At 45.8% G+C, this 25,000-nt stretch overlaps 1 protein-coding gene across 3 annotated transcripts in view; it reads left to right on the top strand.

Moving 5' to 3' along the window:
- Nucleotides 1–4,467: 4,467 nt before the first annotated feature.
- LOC147640992 (protein DETOXIFICATION 43-like) overlaps nucleotides 4,468–25,000 on the top strand; it is a 47,584-nt gene continuing 27,051 nt past the window's right edge. The window contains exons 1-8 of one of the 3 annotated variants that reach the window (XM_086817042.1): nucleotides 4,564–4,927; nucleotides 6,112–6,304; nucleotides 7,046–7,580; nucleotides 7,700–7,821; nucleotides 7,917–8,123; nucleotides 8,456–8,646; nucleotides 8,779–8,914; nucleotides 9,070–9,166. In XM_086817042.1, the coding sequence (XP_086673168.1) occupies nucleotides 7,219–7,580; nucleotides 7,700–7,821; nucleotides 7,917–8,123; nucleotides 8,456–8,646; nucleotides 8,779–8,914; nucleotides 9,070–9,166 (1,115 nt within the window). In that variant the 5' untranslated portion in view covers nucleotides 4,564–4,927; nucleotides 6,112–6,304; nucleotides 7,046–7,218. Of the gene's footprint in view, nucleotides 4,928–6,111; nucleotides 6,825–7,045; nucleotides 7,581–7,699; nucleotides 7,822–7,916; nucleotides 8,124–8,455; nucleotides 8,647–8,778; nucleotides 8,915–9,069; nucleotides 9,167–25,000 lie in introns of all 3 variants that reach the window. The other 2 variants (XM_086817034.1, XM_086817026.1) reach the window with 2 other exon arrangements.

Here is a 25,000-nt window from a genome sequence, read left to right as displayed (position 1 = left end):
GAGAGTTGCCAAAAAAAAAAGCACGTCGAGAGCTCGCTGGACATTGTGCGAATAGGAGGGGAGCGGACCAAAACGCCGTTCGCATCGAATAGAGGCGACGACCTACAACCTAGGAGCTACAACACAACCTGCAACCTCTGCAACTAGTGGCCCAGCATCGAATAGGGGCGGCGCTACATCGTAAACGTGGTGGCAGTCTGGCAGAGCATGTAAGAGGTGACGTGGACGTGCTGGCCTAGAGAAAGCGGCACATGCAAAAAACTCGGACACGTGGACGACAGCGTAAGCCGTGAAAGAGAGAGAGAGAGAGAGAGAGAGAGAGAGAGAGAGAGAGCTCGTTGGACAGCATGTCGACGCTTCCAACAGCCTGCACAGTCGAGAGTTGTCAAAAAAAGCACGTCAAGAATTGTCCGAATAGGAGGGGAGCGGACCAAAACGCCATTCGCATCGAATAGGGGCGGCGACCTGCAACCTAGGAGCTACAACACAACCTGCAACCTCTGCAACCAGTGGCCGAGCATCGAATAGGGCCGGCGCTACAGCATAAACGAGGTGGCAGTCTGGCAGAGCTTGTAAGAGGTGACGTGGACATGGTGGCCTAGAGAAAGCGGCACGTGTAAAAAACTCGGACACGTGGACGACAGCGTAAGCCGTGAAAGAGATAGGAGAGAGAGAGAGAGAGAGAGAGAGAGAGAGAGAGAGAGAGAGAGAGAGAGAGAGAGAGAGAGAGAGAGAGAGAGAGAGAGAGAGAGAGAGAGCTCATTGGTCAGCATGTCGATGCTTCCAACAGCCTGCACAGTCGAGAGTTGCAAAAAAAAAAAGCACGTCGAGAGCTCGCTGGACATTGTGCGAATAGGAGGGGAGCGGACCAAAACGCCGTTCGCATCGAATAGGGGCGGCGACCTGCAACTTAGGAGCTACAACACAACCTGCAACCTCTGCAAAATGGCCCAGCATCGAATAGGGGCGGCGCTGCAGCGTACACGTGGTGGCAGTCTGGCAGAGCATGTAAGAGGTGACGTGGACGTGCTGGCCTAGAGAAAGCGGCACATGCAAAAAACTCGGACACGTGGACGACAGCGTAAGCCGTGAAAGAGATAGTAGATATATATATATGTGTGTGTGTGTGTGTGTGCTTATATTATATTAAGCTTATTAAGGCTTTATAAATAAAGCTTTTGCAAGAATTACTTAGCCTGCAACCTGTGGCTTAGCTAACGTGCAATGCTATTTTTGGGAGGAGGAAAATAAAAAGATAACCTTTGATGGCCAATGCAAGGGAGAAAATGATATATATATATATTGGCATGCCCTCCATCGTCGAGTTCCACGCTGCCGCCTATTCAAATTGAGGAGAAGGAGACACAATTTTTGAAGGAATATATATATATATATATATATATATAATTTAACCTTTTTGAAATAGAGATAGCACACTTTTGGACAAGGGAAGGGAAAATTCTGAACCACCATTATAGGAATTCAACAGAGAGATAGATTAGCAATCCTGAAATCAAGGTTCTAATCTCCTCAATTTGCTGATTCCATCTATATGGGCAGATTATGAAGATGATTAGTGTTGAAGAAGGTGGTTTTATGGTTTTGGGAAACCCACTAATGGTTTTCCACCTTGCTTTAACCTTTGGGCAATAGATTGATGGAGATTGGTTATCCAATGGTTAAAAACAAGCCTTCTTTCAACCATACATAAACATAAATCCATAAACGTGTTCTTCTTCAATCTAAATTCAAAAAAATTATCAAAGTCACCTTTGTTTTTGTCTCTTTCACCTCTTTGTCCATAAGTTTTTGACCATCTTCAAGAAGATTAAATTAAACCAAAGCTTTGATACCACTGTCTCACGGGACCCTTTTATGCTTCTTGAAGGAATAATTAAAAACTCATAGAAAACTTGCAAGTTGGGTAGTGAGTGACTAGTCTCCTTGGCGGAATTCCCTTCTTCGTTTCCTTCTTCTTCCTCCATGAATATATATGTAGGTGACCAAGATCAAGCGATGAGACCAACATATGTCATTTACAAACACAAATCACAATAAAACTATATCATCCTATTGAATGTATCTTTTACATGTTTTTGCTAACATGTAGTGTCTTTTTATGCTTATGAATTAGAAATGGTCTTTGTTGTTGTGAAAGAGAAAAAATCACATTCTCCTCAATTTATTTATGAATGTGTTAATTATATAGAAACTCCTAAATTTAGTTAATACATTGGTCTTGTTCAAATATAACAAATATATTGGTCTTGTTCAAATATAACAAATGTTATAACTTTAAGGGAACCTGGGCTTACTCATCAACCCTTGTTGTCTTGAATGTGTTTGCCTAGGAATCTCTCCTTGTTTCTTTTCTTTAGTAAAACAAACAATATAGTGACAAATCATTGTGTGTGATGATCCTTGTTATATAAATGTCAAGAGAATAATAAGGTGGAATTCACAAAGTGGGCACACTAGATTTATGTCATCAATACCACTTGAGGTAGGAATTGCAATTTGGCTAAATATATTCCCCAACATTTGAATACTTGAGAGCAAGGATAGTTTGATCTTTTATCATTGCCAAGGGATCCCCTACTATGCCACAACTTGTGAATGCTAGTATGGGGTCAATCAACTACTATAAATTAATGAAGATACAAGCAAGGTCACAGCTAAGTGGGTAGAAAGCTATCCTCACAAAAATTTATCATTTAGGTATTTTATTCATCCACTAATGTTTTAAAAGCTTCAAAAGTTGAGTGATTCTATTTTTATTTTCCCACATAACCTTGTTTTTAGTAGTTTATATTTGTAGGAAAAGTGAGCTTCACTATCAAACAAAAATGCAATAAAAGATCATAAGAGGATCGCTCACTAGAATAAACTCAAGGTTGCCATCATGGTGATAAGAATAATTCACTAAAGTGATATATAAGTGCATAATTGAAGAGATGAAAAATACATAAAAACAAGAACAATTCTCCATATAAGTGCATAAATAAAGAGACGAAAAATATTCTTAAAGCAAGGTTCTCTAATTCTTGAGTTAGAAGGCCCAAAGAGAGAAGATGTATGCACATCCTTTCACAAGGTTATTTTAGTATTGATAACCTAATAAATAATTAGCATTTCATGAAAAGATTCCTTTTCCATCATTCCCATGTAGTTTTCTAATCCTTTACGATTGAGAAACTTGTTAACACACATTAATGTTTGGGAAACCGTTTTTAGCAAAAATATCCACTTCCTCTTCAATTTTCACCAACCTCGAAATTTGGAGAAAAGATACAATGTTACCATATTTCTTTTTCAGCCAACTCTATACCTTGACGAATGTTCTCAACCGGCCATTTTGAATTTTTAATCGGTCAAAGGTTATGCAACTTAGGCACACCTTTCCCAAACACCGACTTACATCAAATTTGGCATGTTAAAGTTCAAGTTAGCAGTGCAATTCCATGCATCTAATGTTACCTAGTTATTCACACACACACACACACACACACACACACACACAAAGCTCCATATTGCATTTAGTCCCATTCATATTTGGCCCTCTCTCTCAGACACACACATGTGCGCGCGCGCGCGCACACAGAGAGAGAGAGAGAGAGAGAGAGAGAGAGGAGAGAGAGAGAGAGAGAGAGAGAGAGAGAGAGAGAGAGAGAGAGAGAGAGAGAGAGAGAGAGAGAGAGAGAGAGAGAGAGAGAGAGAGAGAGAGAGAGAGAGAGAGAGAGAGAGAGAGAGTAACACACACACGTTTTCTCTTCTTTTAACTCCCCACTACCACCTAGCCATTTTTCTTAGGGGCTTATGTCTTTTAAAAAATTATGAGGAAGGAACACACACTCTCTTTAACCCTTGTGTGTGTGTAACACACACACACGTTTTCTCTTCTTTTAACTCCCCACTACCACCTAGCCATTTTTCTTAGGGGCTTATGTCTTTTAAAAAATTATGAGGAAGGAACACACACTCTCTTTAACCCTTTTATGCATTAAGGGGGAGGGGGGAATCGAACCTAGTCTAGCGTGGAGAAAAGTCATGAACTTAATTAAAGAAAAGTCGCCAACTTAACCGCCCAGATGTGACCCCACTCCCTAGCTTAGGTCTTTCTTAAATGGCTTTGATAGTGTTACTCTGCACACACTAAAAAAATGTCCCTTAGTGTATTTTGCACCGATTAAAATTCAAAAAAATCAATTGAATGTATTATTGTCTTTATAAAAACCGATAATTTATAGTTTTTTAGTTACAAAAAGCGGTTAATAATGACATGTTGAGTAGGGGAAATCGATTGTACTCCAACTTGTCTGGTGGTGGGGGGAAAAAGTTCAAGTTTTTCTCTAGCAGTGGCATACACCCCTAACTTACGTCTTTCTTAAATGACTTTGATAGTGGTGCACAAAAAAAAAATCCCTTATTTGATTAAGTAAAAATAACACTAGGCCACCAAAATCTTTTTGGTGGTGCATTTCACACGGATATGCTTTTTTTAAGGTTTCAGAAAAATTTGCCTTGTTTAGAAATGTAGAGAAACCTGCCTTTTTTGGAATTTGGTTCATTTCTTTTTGCTTGAGAGGAGGAGATTCTTGATTTCCAATAATGAAATTTGCAAATATATATATATATATATATATATCCTGTGGTAGGCAAACGAGCATTTGGCGGGTCACGTTCAGCTCGCTGGATCAGCGATTCATACGAGGGGGTGGTTTAAAGCACACATGGACTTCAGAATAAAACCGGGAAGAAAAAAAAACTAGTGTTTTCTCATGGGGATGGCGCCTTCCCGTGCTGTTACCTGTTCCACCTGCATCCGCCATTGAAAAACTAAATGCCCGATTCCACGCTGCCCACTTTCGCTTCTGGTTTTCCCTCCCAAAATTCTGAAGTGGGTTCAACAGATCAAGAACAAAACCAGGTTGGATTTTCTCCATTTCCGCAGAAAGTTTTAGCTCTTTTTCTGCTATTTCTCCCTCTAATTCTCATTGAATTGCATGAAATTATAGCTCTGAATGCCTTCTTTTCTGTTTTTTCTGTGAAACTGCGTATGCCCACATAGAAGAGTGACAAGATTTAATTCAAAAATCTATAATACTTTAATTTGTCAAAAGTATGGCAGTGCAAAGTAGTGATTGCCTTGTTGTTATAAGCAACCCTATTTCCTGGAATGTCTGAAGCTTAGTGAGAAGATTGCACGGAAATAACCTAACTTTCCTTTGTTATGTGAAAAGCGGCTGCATTTTAGTTGGCCAAGATTCCTTTTGGATTAGAATCTTAAGAGCCCAGGTTAGAAGGCTACTAATATTCTCTCAAATAGTGTCATAATGTCATGCAAGTGGATCCTCTCTCAACTCAGTCAGATGTTGCCCCCCCATGCTCTGCCTTAATGTGAATGGAACAGTGCCACTCCAACGACTGGAGGATGTGGATTTGGTTTTATGTTTGGAAATCTGATGCTGTTCTTGCTAAAATCTGCCAACAACTGCCAATGAGGTGATAGCTCAAGTGGTGAAGGTGTTTTGCCTAGGACCAAGAGGTCCTGGGTTCACCAACCCCCTTGGTGCTTCCTCGGTGGCATTGCCTACGGGTGGATAAATAAGTGCATGTGGGCGGCTGTCTACAGACGGTGAAATTTGGTAACTATGGGAGGATCTTGGGCCAAAGGCCAGTTGAATAAAAAAAATCTGCCAACAACACCACTGATTGCCAGCAACTCCACACTGAAGGATGCCGCAAAATAATCCGGCCATCTCTTCCATGGTAACATCGCCCTTGCATGGTACGAACATTACAAACTTGCACACTTTGTGTGCAATGGTCAGGCAATCGGTGATTCTCTTTCCCATGCAGGGCAGATTTGTCACGAAGTCCTTGCTAATCTCCTCAAAGGAAGGTCTGGGATCCGTTGGCTAACTTTGTTTGCAATTGCATTAGTTGCCTTGGTCTGTGTTTTGTTATTGATCACATTCACGCTTTATTGCCATTCAGGGCACTGTGCCTCACACTAATAGCCTCTCTTGTCCCTTCAGTTGATTAGGTTCACAACGTGGGCTGTTTCTTCTGCAAAACACTACCATTCACAGGCGTTTTTCTCAATTGCAGGCATTTCAATCCGAGACCGAAAGCCAAAATCAATATCGACTTGTTCCACATGAATAGGATCCAAATGAGAAATTATGCCCCATAATTTCCCTATTGGTGATATTAAATGAGAGGTCAATGCATGTAGTGTCCCCACTGGTGATAGAGGGCATTTGTAATGCGTGGATGAATGGGCTATGTGGGCAGCATGCAGGTATCAGCTGACAGCTGGTCTGTTATCTCACAATAATTTGTTTATAAATGACTTTCAAAAATTAGAATGAGGTTGGATGCTTTTTTCGCCATCAGATAAATGGTCTAAGTCCTTTTCTTCCAAAATTGCCTCACTTGGGTGGCTTAAATATCTTCATGGGCAGCCAAACCAGGCCCAACCCAATGAAAGCAAAGGCTTGGTCAGGCTAATAATGCAGGCGGCCATCTCTAGGTTGTAGTGTGTCCCAGCGTCCACTTTAAATCTCCTATCCCCCATTTAACCCAATGCCGAATGGGGGTATTATATGGTCTTGGGCCAACAATTGATGGATCTTGGTCAACAAAGCTGGTGTGAATTCATGCGTGCATGTGTGTGGAAGCATGGTTGTTGACTAGTTTATTTTCCGGATGTCCTGCACTCTCTATCACATTTCTGTGTCTTCAGAATAGAAGCTCCACTCTCTAAATCCAGCAACAAAAAATGCAGCCATCATCTACTTCAGTAATCAGCCACAAATTGTGTACTTCTTTTCTCTCTATGTTTTGCAAATTGTGCTCTCTTAAAGATCGTAAATTTCAGCCTTTGAATTGTGTACTTCTTTTCTCTCTATGTTTTGCAAATTGTGCTCTCTTAAAGATCGTAAATTTCAGCCTTTGAATTGTGTATCTGGCATAGTAAGTTTTCATGTTTGTCGATCCTCTCTGTCTTTAGATGTTAACTGTTCAATCAAATTTCTTGCAGCTTGGCTGGACTGACAGCTTGATATGGTCTTTGCAATTATTTTCCTTGTGGAGGAGGTGCTAGAAAGTGTTCTGGCAGCTGCATTTTGGGAGTCAGTGCACACAGCAAGCATACTTGTCTGAGTTCTTGGGGGCTGTGGAGATGTTTAGAATAGATCCTGACATCTTAATAACATGAGGACATATTATGTCCTCTGTGAAGAAGCTTCATGGCAGCTTAGATATACCCGCATGATACAAGCAGAGAAACTCTTCTCCAAGTCTTTTCCTGCATCAGATTTTGCCAAGCAGGTTGGATTTTTAAAATCTTTTGCCCGATGCCAAGCTAACAGAGTGTGCTTGAGGAGGGGAAGCCGTGGTACCTCTCGGTGGTATGCTAGCATTCATGAGCAGCGGACTTCCGAGCTTCCGGGTTATAAAGAAGAGTTGACTGGCTCTAATATGCCTTTATCTGATGATGATGGGGTCTCAACTACTTCATTGCATGCCAAAGTGCCGGGCAAGAATATATTGTGTTACTTTGTCAAGGGTGCCAGGTAATCCTTTGGGAGTTTAGGAGCTGGCATGAAAATGTGGCTGACAGTGTGCACACATCGTTTGAGAATTTGGGCGGACAGATTTTAAACTAGAAGTTGGTGTTTGGACCTTTTGACAGCAAAGTGTTCAAGGCAGATGAGCTTGGATTGGAGATTGCTGTCATTGCGTTGCCAGCACTGCTTGCTCTTGCAGCTGATCCTCTTGCTTCATTGGTGGACACTGCGTTTATTGGGCGACTAGGTGATTAAATTTCTTAACAGCCGTGTCTAGATTTAAAAGCAAGTAAGTAATTTTTTGAACAACTCTTTACGTATTTTTACTCGCTTGTTTTGAAGGTTCTGTTGAGTTGGCTGCTGTTGGTGTGTCCATTGCGGTTTTCAATCTGGTATCAAAGCTACTTAACTTCCCTATCTTGAACCTCACAACCTCATTTGTGGCTGAAGAAGCCACAGATGCAGGGAATTCTGCTGAGCTTGAAATGGGAGTTGTTTTTGATGATTCGTCTACTGCTGGAGAGCAAGACCCCTTTATTTCAGTGAAAGGCAAGTGTAAACTGTGCTTGGAAATCTTTTATATGGGCTTGAATTCACACCCACGCATGCGTGCATGCAGGCGCACCTATGCGCGCACGTGCACACATGCCCATCACTCACAGAGAGAGAAGTAGATGTTTTGATATTCTTTATTAGTAGCAATACTAAGGGCAGATATGGGACCTGAAAGTACAACTGGAGTTGGCTCATGAGGCCATGGCCTTAGACAATATGACAAAGAGAGGTTGGAAGAAACAAGGCGTTTTCAGAGAACATCTTTTTGCAGGGGTGTTTTTATGCCAATTAACTGTTTGGTATTGGTGTTTTTGTTTGCATGGCAGATATTGAAAATCCTGTGAGTCGTGTTGGCAACAAGAAGGTACGTGCTATGAAGGAGACACATGGCTCTGAGAAAAGAAATTTGCCAGCAGTTTCAACAGCACTCGTTGTAGGATCTGCGCTCGGTTTTTTGGAACTCGCTTTATTAACAGTGGGAGCAGGGCTGATTCTAGATATCATGGGGGTATCCGTGGTAAGATGATGAGACACTAAAAGGCAAATCTATCAAGTGAAAATGCTGAACTATGCAATGCTACTTTGCCAATCAGGTGAATAAAAAGATCTCTGTACTGATTTCCACGTGCAATATGCATCGTGTTCTCAGGATTCTAATATGCGGGTCCCAGCTGAGCAGTACCTAGCACTGCGTGCAGTTGGTGCTCCTGCAGTTGTTGTGTCCTTAGCCGTTCAGGGTGTTTTTCGTGGTTTCAAAGACACTAAAACACCTTTATATGCCACTGGTGAGTGTCAAGTTATCTTTTATATCTTCTACAAGTATAGAAGATCAAGTTTTACTCTGACATTAGCTGCTTGTGTGTGTGCAGTTTCGGGAAATATCATCTACAAGTAGCCTTAGTTAGTTTTACTCTGACATTGGCTGCTTGTGTTTGTGCAGTTTCGGGAAATATCATCAATATGATTCTTGTTCCCATTCTGATGTTCTCTCTTGGGTATGGTGTAAGTGGAGCTGCTGTTGCCACTGTCATATCTCAGTAAGTAACAGTTTATAAAAAAATGCTAGCACAAGCAATCTCACATGATATTTGAAACCGGCCTTTAGTAGAAACCAAAGTGCGGTAGACAAACTGTTGCCCTAACACAGCTGTAAATCAGCAAAGTAAACAAACAAAAGGGAGCTAGAGCGCTCCTACAAGAAAACAACGACACCTGTTGGCCCCAAAGCTTGGTGCCCCTTTCGGTATTTCTTTATTCACATTCAAGGGAGAGTTCAACTGAATACAACATGGCCAAACATGGCTTATACATATGCATGTCCAAATTGCCAGTCCTCTGGTCCTCTCAGCATAGAGGCTTCACATAGCACTGTTCTTGACCTCTAATCTGCCAAGAAGGTACATCCACGAGGCCCTGAAAACGCAGCCAATTGACCCATGCACATTGCCATAAACACAACCATACATCAGTCCATAGACTCGTCCAAAAACATCCCTCGGATTGCCCTGTTTCCACCCTCAAAACTGCCAAACCAAGTCACAAGGAACGGGGGACGGTAACGGGGGACGGGACTATTAGAAGTCATCTCCTGTCTATTTGTATACACCAGGGCCTCTGTTGTGGGTGTGCCCGCCCGTATATCATTTTTCCACACTCCCCGTATTTTTTCCCTATTTTTCCCATTTTTTTCTAGGGGCTGGAGGGCTGCCAGGTGATGCCAGGAGCACTCTGAAGCTGGCCGACTGCATCTGTATGAGTCGTGGGCTGTCTGAGTGCTGGCCGACTTGTTCTGTGCAAGCGTGGGGCATCAGATGCTGGCCGACTGCTAATATCAGCAGTCGTGGACATTTATTCAGTCGTGGGCCTCTTTTAGAGCTGGCCGACTGCCCTCATGGGCTTGTATATATTGCCCCCCATCCTCCTCCACTTTCTCATTCAGTATCTTCGGGATCTTGTGTATAGAGAAGAGTTTACACACATCTCTCAGTGTTTCTTGTGCTGATTATTTTCTGCAGTCTACTTGCTCTTGTCTACCCAAGTTTGGATATCATTTCCGCTGCATATTCTGACGTGGTATCAGAGCCCTAGGCTCTAGGAGATCTTGGGCGTTTTTTCTGAGCAAGAGGGGGAGCAACAGGTTGCTGATCGGTGGACTGTTTCGGGCTGAACGGGAAGTGAAGGTGCAAGAGGAAGGCGGGCAAAGGGGCTGGACAGCCACTTGCATATTTTCTGATTTTCAGATTTTTCCCACCCACCCACCCTTTCAGGTTACTCTCCGAGATGGCGGATTTACTCGAGATGGCAGAGAAGCACGTGAAGATTCCGACTCTCCCCACGTTCCCAGTGGATCGTCAGTTGGACGGGTCCAATTATGGCATCTGGAAGGTCATGATGGAGTCAGTTCTGGAGTCATATGATCTTGCTGATTTTATTATCAAAGGGGTGCCAAGGCCGGAAGTTGAGGAAGGGGAGGTTTTATCAGCGAGGAAGGACCGAGAGGCACAGGCACAAATGTGGGACCGTGTCAACGCCAGGGTCCGGTCGTTTATATTCCTCAATTGCACACCACAGGTGATCAACCATGTGAAGCACATGACGCTGGCGAGAGGCATATGGGAGCACTTGGCTTCTTTGTACAACAGGGTGTCACCCATGAAGCGGATATCCTTGGAAGTGCAGATGCGGGTTATGAACCCTGCAAAGTCTTCGACGATGCGGGAACACATTAACAAGCTGCAGGCCCTTCAGCAGGAAGTCCTTCAAGCTGGGAAAGAGATATCGTCCGAAGATATGGCCATCACGTTACTTTCCCACTTGCCTGGTCAGTATTCCGCTTTCTATTCCTCGTTGATCACGAGTGGCAGGCTCAGCACCATTACTTGGGAGGAGCTTGTGCCAATGGTCTTGGACCAGGAGGAACGTTTCACGAACCCTCCTCACGGCGGAGGTTCGGAGGCCTTAACTGGCCAACGATCGAAAGGCCGTAATACCAACAAGGGCAAAGGGAAGGCTTCACCAGATAAGTCTTCCGAGAAGAAGCCTGACCCAGAACGAGAGAAGCTGAAGGCCGAAAGATCTTGTAATGATTGTGGCGAGAAAGGCCACTACTGGAGGAAGTGCCCTAAGCGGACAGGGAAGAGTGCTGAGTCGTCAGCCTCAGCTGCGAAGACTCCGGCATTTGTGCACTTGGAGATGGTGGACTCCGATGATTCATCGTCTTCGAGCGAGGAGGCAGTTGGCTTCACCGCAAAGGATACTCGGGAATGGATTCTCGACAGTGGTGCTTCCAGGCACATGACTCCATCCCGTGACTTCTTCCTGGATCTGAAGCGGCAGTCAGGTCGTATCTTTATTGGTGATAACTCCACTATTCCGATTCATAGTGAGGGCCGGATGGAGATCATTCCCGACGGCAAGGGGGGCAAGCATGCTTCCCGTGTTCTTTATGTCCCTGCTCTGGGCTTTCATCTTTTGTCAGTGCATGAGGTATGCAAGACTGGCTTTCGGGTGGAATTTGAGGAGCATTCAGTTGCTCTAAGGGACCGTGAGACAGGCAAAGTTGTTTGGGAAGGCGGTGTGGAGAACGGCATCTACAAGCTCTCTGCACTCTCCTCACTGACAGGCTCTCAGGTCGGAGATTTGTGGCACTTTCGTTTTGGCCACTTAAATGTGGATGCTTTGCGGCGCGCCTTCCGGGACCAGATGGTGGTTGGCTTGCCAGATGTTGGTAGTAGGCAAGGACGCTGCAGTTCTTGCATACATGGTAAGCAGCACAGGGAATCCTTTCCGAAGCAGGCTTCCAGGCGAGGCGGGCTTCGAAACCTTTGGAGTTGATTCACACTGACTTGTGTGGACCACAGCAGATACCATCCTTGGGAGGATCTCTCTACTTCATGCTGCTTGTTGATGATTGTACCAGATTCACGTGGGTCTACTTTCTTTCACAGAAGGACCAGGCTTTTGCTCGGTTCAAGGATTGGCATGTGATGGTGGAGAAAGAGTCTGGATTTCAGGTCAAGACTCTCAGGGCTGACAAAGGAGGGGAATTCTCCTCGACTGTATTCTTTCGGTTTTGTGCAGATCATGGCATCAAGAGGGAATTGGCCAATACCGGATCGCCTTCGGAGAATGGAGTTGTTGAACATAAGAACAGGACTGTGGTGGAGATGGCGAGGACCATGCTAGAGCATCGAGATCTTCCTCGTCCACTTTGGGGTGAGGCTGTGGCGACAGCTGTCCATACCATTAACCGCTCTCCGACGACTTTTGTACCCCATATGACTCCATTTGAGGCATATTTTGACAGGAAACCCGATGTCTCGCACTTCCGTGTCTTTGGGAGTGACGCGTATGTACATATTCCGAAGAAGCAGAGGGGGAAGCTTGACTCCAAGTCCCGCAAGCTGGTATTTGTGTGGTATAACTCTCTTTCCAAGGGATACAGGTTGTATGATCCAGAGAGAAACGAGATTGTTGTCAGCCGGGATGTGGTCTTTGACGAGCATGTTCCAGCATCCACTGTCGAGGAGCCGCCACTTCTTGGAGATCCAGAGTCTGATGATGATTCCCAGTTTACCACTCCAGTTGATCCACCTCAGTCATCACAGGAGGTTGAGCCCGCAGCTGGAGTTGAGCCCCCGCGATCACAGGAGGCTCCACGATCTGTTCGAGTACCTAGGTGGTTGATGGACACCCTTCGGGAGTCAGGTGTCACGGAGCTACCCTCCGAGTGGACCACAGAGGACGGCCCTCGAAGATCACATCGAGTTCGAGATAAAAGCAACACGGCGGAGCTTCTTCAGGTGAACTATGCTCTTATGTCTCGTATCATGCGGGATAAAGAGCCCACTTCCGTAAAGGAAGCCCTTTCACAGGATACTTGGAGGGAAGCCATGCAGGTGGAACTTGACGCCATCGAGAAGAACAACACTTGGGAGTTGGTACTGAGGCCGTCAAAGCGGTCAGTCATTGGTGTCAAATGGGTCTTTAAGACCAAGTACACGGCTGATGGGTCGGTGGACAAACACAAAGCCAGGCTCGTGGCTAAGGGTTATGCTCATGCTCAGCGGCGGCCAGGCATTGACTACGAGGATACCTTTGCACCGACGGCGCGGATGACCACGATTCGGACTGTTCTTGCCCTTGCTTCTTCTCAGAGGTGGCCCGTGTACCAGATGGATGTAAAATCGGCGTTCCTTAATGGTGACCTGCAGGAGGAGGTGTACGTTGAGCAGCCTCCAGGCTTCATTGTTCCAGGATCGGAAGGGATGGTTTACAGGTTACGTAAGGCCTTGTATGGTCTTAAGCAGGCTCCGCGGGCTTGGAATCAGAAGATTGATTCCTTCTTTATTCGGACTGGATTCCAGAGATCGGTTGCAGATCCGAACCTGTATCTCTTTCGGGAAGCGGCATGGTCACACTCATCATCCTTTATGTGGATGATCTCATTCTCACCGGCGGTCATGTGGAGCACATTGGAGTGACGAAGGCTGCCTTGTCAAAGGAGTTTGAGATGACCGACTTAGGCTTACTCCACTTCTTCTTGGGATTGGAGATCTGGCAGACCCAGAGGGGGTTTTTCGTCTCTCAGCAGCGGTATGTTCATGAGTTGCTTGAGGCCTTTGGGATGGAGAACTGCAAGCCTATTACTTCGCCGATGGACCCGAACACAAAGTTAACCGTTACAGATCCTTGTGAGCCAGTTGATGCCTCGCAGTACCGGAAGTTGGTTGGTTCATTGATCTGGTTGCTGAACACCAGATTGGACTTGAGCTTCTCCGTGGGGCTGTTGAGCTCTTTTATGCAGACGCCATTGAAGACTCATTGGGACGCAGGATTGCGGATCTTGCGGTATCTGCAGAGTACGAAGGATCTGGGACTCTTTTACACAGGAGGGAATGGAGTCAAGCTCCAAGGTTGGAGTGACTCAGATTGGGGAGGAGATCCAGACACGAGGAGATCTACTTCAGGATACACTTTTACCCTCGGCTCAGGAGCGGTTTCTTGGAGCAGCAAGAAGCAGCAGCCGACTGTTGCCCTTTCTTCGACAGAGGCAGAGTATCGGGCTGCTTGTGGTGCTGCTTGTGAGGTTGTATGGCTGCGGAGGCTGCTTGGCGAGATGGGGTTTCCACAGAGGGAGCCCACAGTCATCCAGTGTGATAACCAGAGTTGTATAGCTATTGCTCGGAACCCGGTTTTCCATGCCCGGACCAAGCATATAGAGATACAGTATCACTTTGTTCGTGAGAAGATCTTGGCGGGTGACATCTTGCTACTTTATTGTTCGACGGAGGACAATGCGGCGGACCTCTTCACGAAGTCTCTACCTCATGCTATGCTCAGGCGGCACTCTAGCTCCCTGGGGTTGGTTACACAGCCAGGAGCTGAGAGGGGGTGTTAGAAGTCATCTCCTGTCTATTTGTATACACCAGGGCCTCTGTTGTGGGTGTGCCCGCCCATATATCATTTTTCCACACTCCCCGTATTTTTCTCTATTTTTCCCATTTTTTTCTAGGGGCTGGAGGGCTGCCAGGTGATGCCAGGAGCACTCTGAAGCTGGCCGACTGCATCTGTATGAGTCGTGGGCTGTCTGAGTGCTGGCCGACTTGTCTGTGCAGGCGTGGGGCATTAGATGCTGGCCGACTGCTAATATCAGCAGTCGTGGACATTTATTCAGTCGTGGGCCTCTTTTAGAGCTGGCCGACTGCCCTCATGGGCTTGTATATATTGCCCCCCATCCTCCTCCACTTTCTCATTCAGTATCTTCGGGATCTTGTGTATAGAGAAGAGTTTACACACATCTCTCAGTGTTTCTTGTGCTGATTATTTTCTGCAGTCTACTTGCTCTTGTCTACCCAAGTTTGGATATCATTTCCGCTGCATATTCTGACAGGGACGCTGCATATTCTGACAGGGACGGGGGATGGCCATGAGTAGGGAACGGGGACGGGGGAGGGAACGGCACTTAAAAAATACTTTTTTTAAAAGTTTTTCTACTCTACACTTATTCTACTTTGGAAGTACATCAAAATGAGCACAAAATTTACATAAAATGGTAAGCTTTTGAGTCATATTAACAAAAAACGCCATCAAAGAGTGAAGGCGTTGACGGTTGATTGTATTAATAGTTAAGTAGATACAAAATGAGAGAGAGAAAGAAAGAAAGAAAGAAAGAAAGCTGTATTAACGTCTACTAGAGAGAGAGAGAGAGAGAGAGAGAGAGAGAGAGAAGAGAGAGAGAGAGAGAGCCTAGAGGCTTGGAAGTTGGAAGACTCAAGAGGGTTGAGGGAGAGGTGAGAGAGAGAGAGAGAGAGTCTAGATAGTAGAGAGTAGGGCCTTGTGTGAGAGGCTTGGAAGTTGGAAGTTACTAAGTTAGAAGAAGCTTGAGGGAGAGAGACTAGAGAAAGAGAGTTGCTTGAACTTTGAAAACTTGAAGGGTGTGTGTGTGCTTGTAGCCTTGTAGCCTTGTTCTTATATAGATATTAGATAGGCAAGAGAGAGGCAAGGGCAAGTGAGAGAGAGAGAGGCAAGGGCCAAGCCTCAAGGGCCAAGGCCCAAGGCCCCAAGGCTCAAGCCTAAAGGCCAAACCTCAAGGCAAGAGAGAGGCAAGGCCCAAGGCCCAAGGCCCAAGGCCCAAGCCTCAAAGGCTCAAGGCCTCCCCAAACGGCCAAGCCAAACGGCTAGAAACAACCAAGGCAAACGGCTAGAAGCGGGCAAAAGAAACCAGTCTAACTGCACAGAATGGCCTACTGCCGTCCCCCACAGTGCCGTCCCCCACAGCCGTCCCCGTTCCTACTGCCGTCCCCTTCACTGTCCCTTGTGAGGGACGCCTTCAGGGGGACATCCGACCGGCCCCTGCCGTCCCCGTTCCCGAACCGTCCCGACTCGGCGTCCCTCCGTTCCGACAGTCCGTCCCTTCCCTTGTGAGGTACTCCTATGGCCAAACCCTTCCTCTCACAAAGGGCCAGAGGAGTACCTCCGAGACAGTCACAAGCCAGTGAAAAGAGAAACTCTCATGCCTTGTTCAGTCCTGTGTACTTCTGCAGTTCTGTACCTCCAGCAACCACCTTCAGTCTCGCACCACCTTCCACGGGGGAGAGAGAGAGAAGAACGCCCTGTTTGGCTGTGCGCTGCCTTCCACAGGGGAGAGAGAGAGAGAGAGAGAGAGAGAGAGAGAGAGAGAGAGAGAGAGAGAGAGAGAGAGAGAGAGAGAGAGAGAGAGAGAAGAACCTGTTCGGCTGCGCTGCCTGCCGTCTGCCTGCCTGCCTGCCCCCTTCCAAAAGAGAGAGAAACAGTCCAGCCCTCGTGCCGTCCAGCCCGCCTCCTGTCCTGCAGCCCAACAGTCGCCAGAGAGAGAGAGAGACAGAAAAGCACGTGTTGCTGCCAGTCCAGCCCGCCTTCTGTCCTCCTTAGGCCTGCGTAACTTTTCACCAGAGAAAGGGAGAGACCCACACACTGTTCAGCTCCTGCCCGCCAGCCTTCTCAAGGGTGAAAGCTCCTACGTGTAGTTGTAGCCGACTCTAGCAAGAGCGAGAAAAGAGCCCCACATGTTGTTCAGCCCCTGCCCGCCAGCCTTCTCACACGAAAAGCCTCCCTCCAATAATACCGTGACTTCCCCCAAAGGCCACGATTCTCCCCAAAAAGGGGTTCTTTTATTTTTATGGTTTTTAAACCTTTTTCCCCTCCAAACCATTCCCCCCCCCCCCCCCCCCCCCCCCGCGCCTCCCCAGGACTTTAATACTTTAATAATTCCTAGTGTCACTTCTTGACCCCAAGTGTGCACATTTAATAAATGTTCTGCACACTTGTGTCGTGCACATTGACCACCATGCCCACATTGTCCAGATACGCTGTACAAATTCATAGGGTCGTGACAATATTTGTCTACATCATGCCATGTCATCTCATCATGGCATATCAAATATAGCCTCAACTCGAGATATGCATGGATGTGGGATTATGATAGTGTACTTGGTCTTGGCATGAAAATCATTATTGGCTGTCCTAATACGAATACATGCTGCATTCTTCTGCTGGATCTATGCACCTACTTGGGACTTTGCTTAGCGGCTGAGCCTGAATGCTTTGATACCAATGTTGCATGCGTAGAAGCCTTTGCTGTCCTAATCCACAGCCCTAAGCCTGATCAATAACATGATGTTGATTTAAGCCTCGAACAACATAGCCACATCTACAATGCCAAGGAAAAATCATTCATGAGGCCTCGAACAACATAGCCAAATTGCCCTTACTCGTAGCCATAAACGCAACCACACATCAGCCCACAAACTTGTCCAAAAACATGCCAAAGTTGCTCCTATCCCTGCCCTCTTGGGCTGCAAATCCCTCCTCTCACAAGGGACCAAGAGAAACACTCCCGACCACGAGCTGGAAGAAAGAGGAGCTTTAGCCTGTGTGCGTCTGACACTGCCCACCAGCCTGCGAAAAGAGAGAGTAAACAGTGGCCGGCTGTCCGTGTTCAGCAACGTGCTTCTGTGCCTCCTACAGTCCATTGCCTTTCACAAGAGAGAGAGGGCGTGAGAAAAACTCTGTTTTGTCCTGCACCTCCTGTCTTGCAGCCGCCTGCAGTCCAGTCCAGCCCACCAGTTCTCAAAGAGAGAGAGAGAGAGAGAGAAGGAGCGAGCGCAGTCCAGCCCCGCCTCCTTGTTGCAAGAGAGAGAGAAAGCAGTCCAGCCTACGCTTCCTGCAGCCTGCCAGCCCCCTTCCAAAGGGGGGAGAGAGAGAGAGAGAGAGAGAGAGAGAGAGAGAGAGAGAGAGAGAGAGCGTTCAGCCCTTGTGCGCCCTGCTGACCTGCCCGCTAGTCGCAAAAAAACGAGAGAGACAACGTGCTGGCCCGACGACTCCAAAAGAAGCCCTTTTTTCCAAAAATAGTGTGGCCCCTCCCAAAAGGGCCACGATCTCCAAAAAGGGTGTTCTTTTATTTTTTAATGGTTTTAAACCTGTCCCCCCCATGGGGTTATGAAAAGGGACCTTAATAATTTGACCCCAAGTATGAATGTTTAATAAATGTCCTGCACACCTCCAACCAGGGATACACTATATGTGACGAACTACCAAAAATACATAGGGCCGCGACATACCCCCCTCTTGAAAAATGGCAAGCGTTCTCGATTGCATTGTGGTGATGTAGCAAGACATCAAAGCGGAATCACACTAATAATGAAGACTGCCCATACAACAAGATATCAGCCATGTGAAAACTTACAATATGGCAAGATCAATGTAAGATCAATGTCCCAATCTCTCTGAGCCATACATATGTTGCAAGATTCACTGCAAATCAATGGTGTAGCAATAGTCCAAGTTGTATACCACTGTGAACCATACATAACCACAACATCCAATGTGACTAGTACACATATATCATAGAAGTCCCATAAGCAAATATACTGTCAGCTGTCAGTACCTTCAGGTGAGACAAAAGCTGCACCAAGCGACCTCTAGAAGCGGAGGTGCTACCCCCCTCTTGAGCATTAGGCAATGCTCCAGACCTATGCTCTGTTGAACCTGAATAAGCCATAGGAAGAGTTGGCTCCAACTCGAAGGCATCAAGATAAAGTTGCAATACCTGAGGTGAATTTGCTAAGTCACCCTCCTCCATCCACTTCGTATCCATCGGTGAACAATTCTTGAACTTCACAAGATAGCGTAAAGAAATTTACCTCGAACCTTTCTTTCCTTGTGTGCTAGTATTTGCTCGGGAATAAGAACCTCATCAAGTTCCTCCACTTTCGGCTGAGCCTCGTCTGATACATTCTCAGGCACATCCCCTCGGAAAGTTCAAGAAGACTCACATGAAATGCATTGTGAATCATCCAGTGATCTGGTAGCATTGTGCCTGCATTTGTGGTGCCTAGGTCTCTGGTATTACACTTGTTAGGCTCATAGGGAACTAGTTATGCGAGAAGTTGGTCCATAGCTTGAGGGTAAGGCTTTCATTAGCTCTTCTATGACCTGTAAATTTGCTATGACACATAAATCTCCCAGAGAAAGTTATGCATCGAAAGCTTTTTTGCCTTTGTCATTTTGAGCTGTGGCTATAGCTTTGTCGTTATCAGGTGGGTTTTCACTTCTTACCAGTGGATTTCCATTGTGGGATCAAGTTGTCTTCTCTCAACTGACCTATAGTCTGTTTTTTAGCCCACTTCACTTAGCACTTCTAGATTGATTTTTCTTTCATTGAGTGTAGAACGATAGGCCACCTCATCTATCTTTTCCAATACCTAAAAAGGTCCATAGTAATGCATGCTCCACTTAGGGAATAAGCGCTCTTTACCCTTCATCTTCTTGAGCCTGGCTTTCTCAAAACGCAAAAGAACCCAGTCACCCAGTGCAAACTCTAATGCATGCCTGTGATAGTTTGTTGCCTTCTTTTGCTTTTGTTGAGTTCTTTGGAGTGCCAACTTAACTCTCGTGTAAGCTTCATCCATACTTTCCACATACTGGTCAGCTTGAAAGATCTTATCCTTTGTGTGCAAAATGGGTGGTACCTTCTTTCCTTCTTCCACAATCTCAAAAGGCGCCTTGCCCGTTGAGGTATGGACAGTGTTGTTATAAGCGAACTCCACCAAAGGAAGATACTTTTCCCATTGTTGCTTATGTTGTGACACAGCACTTGAGAAGATCTAACACTGTGGGATTGGCCTCTTCCAATTGCCCATTTGTCTGTGGATGAAACGATGATGAAAACTTGAGAGTTGTATCCATGTTGTCAAACAACCCTCTCCAAAATAAACTCGTCATCCGTGGATCACAGTCACTGGTGATGATAGAATCTGCTTTGATCTTCTTATGCACGGAAATGAAATGAGCTTGCTTACTGACTGAACCTACATATGATAGTCCAAATGCCATGATTCCCTGTTTGTGTCCTCAGAAGATCAAATATAAAATCTATGGCAATGCTTTTCCATTTGCTATCTGGAATGGGTAGAATGGGTAAAGGTTGAAGTAACCCTGGTGTCTTCTGACAGTCAAACTTCACCGTCTGACATATGATGCATGTCCTAACAAAACCATCAATATCCCTTTTCAAGGTCGGCCAATAAAAGGAAGCCTCAATTGCCTTTACCGTGGCCTTAGTGCCCCTATGACCTACATATGGTGGAGCATGACTTTCAATCATAACCTTGAGTTGTAACTGCTTACACACAGTCTACCATGTATCAACAAAAAGCCATTCCTGAGAGTATAATGATCGTGCCGCTGACCCTTAGACACCTAATCATAGACCTTGCCAAAGTCCTCATCCTGCGCATACTCCTCTTTCATCTTATCAAGGACATGATGATAAGCAAGTGAAATTGCTAAGACGAGTGGCTTGCATGACAAAGCATTTGCCACAATATTCTTTTTGCCTTCCACATGCATAATTTGAAAGTGGAACATAGACAAAAAGTTAGCCCATCTCATATGCTTCTCAGAAAGCTTAGTCTGCGTGAGGAAATAACGCAAGGTCTAATGATCTGTTTGCACAGTGAAATCAGCCCCAAGCAAATAGTGTTTCCATGTAGAAAGAGCATGAATTACAGCCAACATCTCTTTCTCATAGACTTGTAAATGCTTCTCGGCATTCTGCAATATGTGACTCTCATAAGCTATCACATGTCCTTCCTGCATGAGAACTACCCCAATGCTGTTCCCACATGCATCACACTGGACAACAAAAGCTTTTCGGAGATCCGGTAGCACCAATACGAGATCCGAAGTAAGCTTTTCCTTAAGCTTCTTAAAGGCTGCAATTTCCCGATCAACCCATCGGAACACATTTTCCTTCTTTGTCAAAGCATGAAGAGGTGAAGCAATCTCAGCAAAATACTGTATGTACTGCCTATAATAGGAACACAATTCCAAAAAGCTGCGTACATTATGCACGGTTCTCAAATCTGGCCAATTAAGAATTGCTTCTATCTTCGAAGGATCTATACGGACTTCGTCTTTAGACACGATGTGCCCTAAGAAGTGTATTTCCTGCAAGAAGAATTCACTCTTCTTGCCATTTATGACCAACCTATGCTTCTGGAGTTCCTTAAACACTGTGCCCAAATGTTCCCTATGCTCCTCCTCTGAGCGTGAATACACAATCATATCATCAAAGAATGTGCCCACAAACGCTCGATGAGGCCCAAAGGTGGTCCGAAAAGCTGTCTTCCTCGGGTCTAATGCAGATCTGGTGATACCCGCTCTTCAAGTCTATCCGACTAAAGATTGTAGAGCCCTGTAAACGGTCCAAAATGTCATCGATCCTCAGAATAGGGAATCGATTCTTGATGGTGTTCTTGTTCAACGCTTGTAATCTATGCACATGCGCCAAGAACCATCTTTCTTTTGCACCAAGAGCACAGGTGAGCAAAAAGGCAATGAGCTTGGTTGAATCAGTCCCTTTTTCAAACTCGTGTACCTGGCTCATGATTTCCTCTTGTTGGGCTGCACTAACGCGGTATGGCGGTCTATTTGGTGGGGTACTCCCCAGAATAAGATAAATAGCATGATCCTTTGGCCTTTCCGGAGGAAGCTCTCTTGGCAATGACTCGGAAAAGCAATCTTGGTACTCATGTAGGAAATCGGTCCTGCCTTTATCTAACATAGACAAATTAGACTGAGTTTCATCGTCTTTTGCATCCTTAACAAAAACCAAGTACGCGGAAAGATGCTTTTTCATTACTGATGAAAATGGTCGAAGCCGATACAATAGGAATAGTGTCATGTGCACATTGTGTATCTACCGTGTGCTACACGGACACAAGACTAGCTTTGAGGTTGGGGAAGCTTGGAGCTAGGCAGGCTGATTGGCGAGCTGAGTTAGGGATAGACTAACGGGCGGGCACCCAAGCGTGGACGCCCGATGACCGGCCAAGAGCCTATAAAAGGGTGGCCAAGGTTAGTCATTAGTCATATAGAGTCTCGCGTGTCTTTGTGAGAGCTCTATGGTCTGGAGCCTGGATCTAGTGTAGACGTGCACTTGCTTTATGCAGCCGAGGCCGGCAACAGTCTCAAGGCCCACAAGGGTAGCTTCGTGGCGGTATATGAGACTATCCTTGTGGGCCTTGAGACTGCTGCCGGCCTCGGCTGCATAAAGCAGGTGCACGTCTGCCCTAGATCCAGGCTCCTGACCATAGAGCTCTCACAAAGACACACGAGACTCTATATGACTAATGACTAACCTTGGCCACCCTTTTATAGGCTCTTGGCCGGTCATCGGGCATCCACACTTGGGCGCCCGCCCGTCCATACTTGGGTGCCCGCCCGTTAGTCTATCCCTAACTCAGCTCGCCAATCAGCCTGTCTAGCTCCAAGCTTCCCCAACCCCGAAGCTAGTCTTGTGTGCGTGTAGCACATGGTAGATACACACTGTGCACATGACAAACAGATTCCCCTTTAAGCTTTACATCCAAAATGTGCTCTTTTCCTCTTTTAGTCAAAGTAATCTTCCTTTTGTACGTATCCACCACCACATGTATCCTATGGCACCATGGCATAGTACATACCCAACAAAACATCACACCCATCAAGTGGGATGATATAAAACTCCTCACTGTCAACATAACCCTGCACATGAAGCCTCAGCTTCCCAATGATAGGGGTAACGGGTTCTGCATACCCAAGGACAAGCCATATTTGCCTCATACATAAGTCCCATCTCCTCTGCACAGATCCCCAATCTGCCAGCCAAATCTGGTGAGATAAAGTTGGCTCTAGCACCTGTGTCAAAGAAAATCAAAGTAGTCTGATCTCTGACCTTGCCCCATGCTTTGCACAACTCTGTCTCCTCACCACCTGGCTGTTCCCCAACAAGGTCAGGAGCTAACCCTGCAGAAGGCTTCGATTTCTTAGGCTTCGGCTCCCCTTTAGTGTCAGAGTCCTTGTTAGACTTACGCCTAGGACAAGTGAAAGACATATGTCCCTCTTCGGTACAGAAAAAGCATTTCTTGGCATCCAATAAAGCTTGCTTCTCCTCAGGACTTCTCTTAGGCATTGGTAACATTTTACGCCGCTTCTTTGCAACCACTGTTGCATCCCGAGGTGCATGCGCTTACTTGTGAGTTTTCTTGCCAGTGCTTTTACTGTCCTTAAATCCTGTTGAAATCCCAGTGAGTAATGCATTTGCTGTCATAGCATTCTCTATCATCTGCGACATATTTGTTACTCGGGTCTTAATGCAATAGTCACGCACTTCCTTGGGCAAACCACGACAATACTTCTCAACCTGCTCAAACAATGGCATTGCACGATAAGAAGTAACTTGGAGTAAAGCTTCCCAAAACTTCTTGTTGTAATCCTCCAAAGAGTCTCACACTTCGATGCATCCAACTTATGCCACGTTGTCATTACATCCACCTCAAATGTAGATGTGAGCCACACAAAAGAGAACACTTGTTTAAAATGTACCCAATTAGATGGTGCTATGCCCTGCAAGAGAAGAGTGGACCACCACTGCAATGCATTGCCCTTGAGAAAAGTCGTAGCTTTTCTCACTTTCGAGGACTCAGTGTAATTGCCACCAAAAAAAGCAGCATCAAACTGTTGTAAAAAGATAAGAGCCTTGAGCCTCTCTTTCGCCCCACTGAATGTGTCAAATTTCAATGCAGCTCCCCCTTTCTTATAATCCTTCGCCTTACCCAAAGGCATTAGATTATCATAAGAAAGTGGTTTTACAAGATTGCTACCCCCTGCATTCATGCCCATACTAGGGTCAACACTTCCGGTTCCCACACCCTGCATAGCGTGCAATCTTGCTGACCCTCCCATGTTTCCAAACATGCCACTATGCATTCTGGGCTGCATGCCCCCATACATGTTTCCTTGCATTCCGGGCTGCATACATGCCCCCATACATGTTTCCTTGCACATACCTCCATACATGCTGCCTTGCATTCCAAGCTGAAAACTAGCACCAAAATTCCCTTGCATTCCCATGCCTCCTTGAGGATAACCCCCAGTCATAGATTGGAACACAGAACCTCCGCCAAAATAGCCTGGATGCAAAGTTTGCTGCGGAATAGGTGGTTGCCCGAAAAAGGAATTCTGTGGGTTAGCACCATAAGTGTTCTGTATGTTGGAAAATTGTCCAAAAGCAGGATCCTATGGGATAGCACTATTGTTGACCTCAGGTGGGTTCTTTGAACGCACCACCTTCTTCTTCTTCTTAGGCTCGGAAGGGGCCCTCATAAATTCAGCAAACTTCTCACTCTGCATGAGGTATGAGCACATTCACTGCACCTGCCAATCGGGCTTTGGGCATCCTCAGATTCTCTTCCTCTTTACTTGGCATCTCTTCTGGCTACACTACATCCTCGTAACGTTCATCTGCTGCAGCTTGTTCTTCTGCATGTATATCCACAGATTCAGTCCTCTCAGGAATGGTTTCCTCCTCTTCCTCTCCCTCATAGTCATAGTCTGCTGATCAAGATAGTCTTCCTCTTGATCAGACATCTTGCTGAAATTTACAGCAGCGACTTTCCTGGAGACAACCATGAGCTCATCCCCTTGGGAAAGTTGGTGATGGTCCCGGCAACGGAACCTTGGAACTGGCCTTTAGTAGAAACCAAAGTGCGGTAGACTAACTGTCGCCCTAACATAGCTGTAAATCAGCAAAGAAAACAGATAAACAGGAACTAGAGCGCTCCTACAAGAAAACAACGACACCTGTTGGCCCCAAAGCTTGGTGCCCCTTTTGGTATTTCTTTATTTACATTTAAGGAAGAGTCCAATTGAGTACAACATGGCCAAACATGGTTGAAAGTAATAGCATGCCCAAGATGTTCACACCTCTGATCTTCTCAGCATAGAAGTCCTGCACAGTCTTGTGCTAATTCCAATACACAAACCTGCATCCCTTTATGCCAAGAAAA

The sequence above is a fragment of the Cibotium barometz genome, chromosome 2 (genome assembly GCF_041138505.1).
Source record: "Cibotium barometz isolate CiBa-2024 chromosome 2, ASM4113850v1, whole genome shotgun sequence".
NCBI lineage: Eukaryota > Viridiplantae > Streptophyta > Polypodiopsida > Cyatheales > Cibotiaceae > Cibotium > Cibotium barometz.
This window is presented reverse-complemented; position numbering and strand designations above follow the sequence as displayed.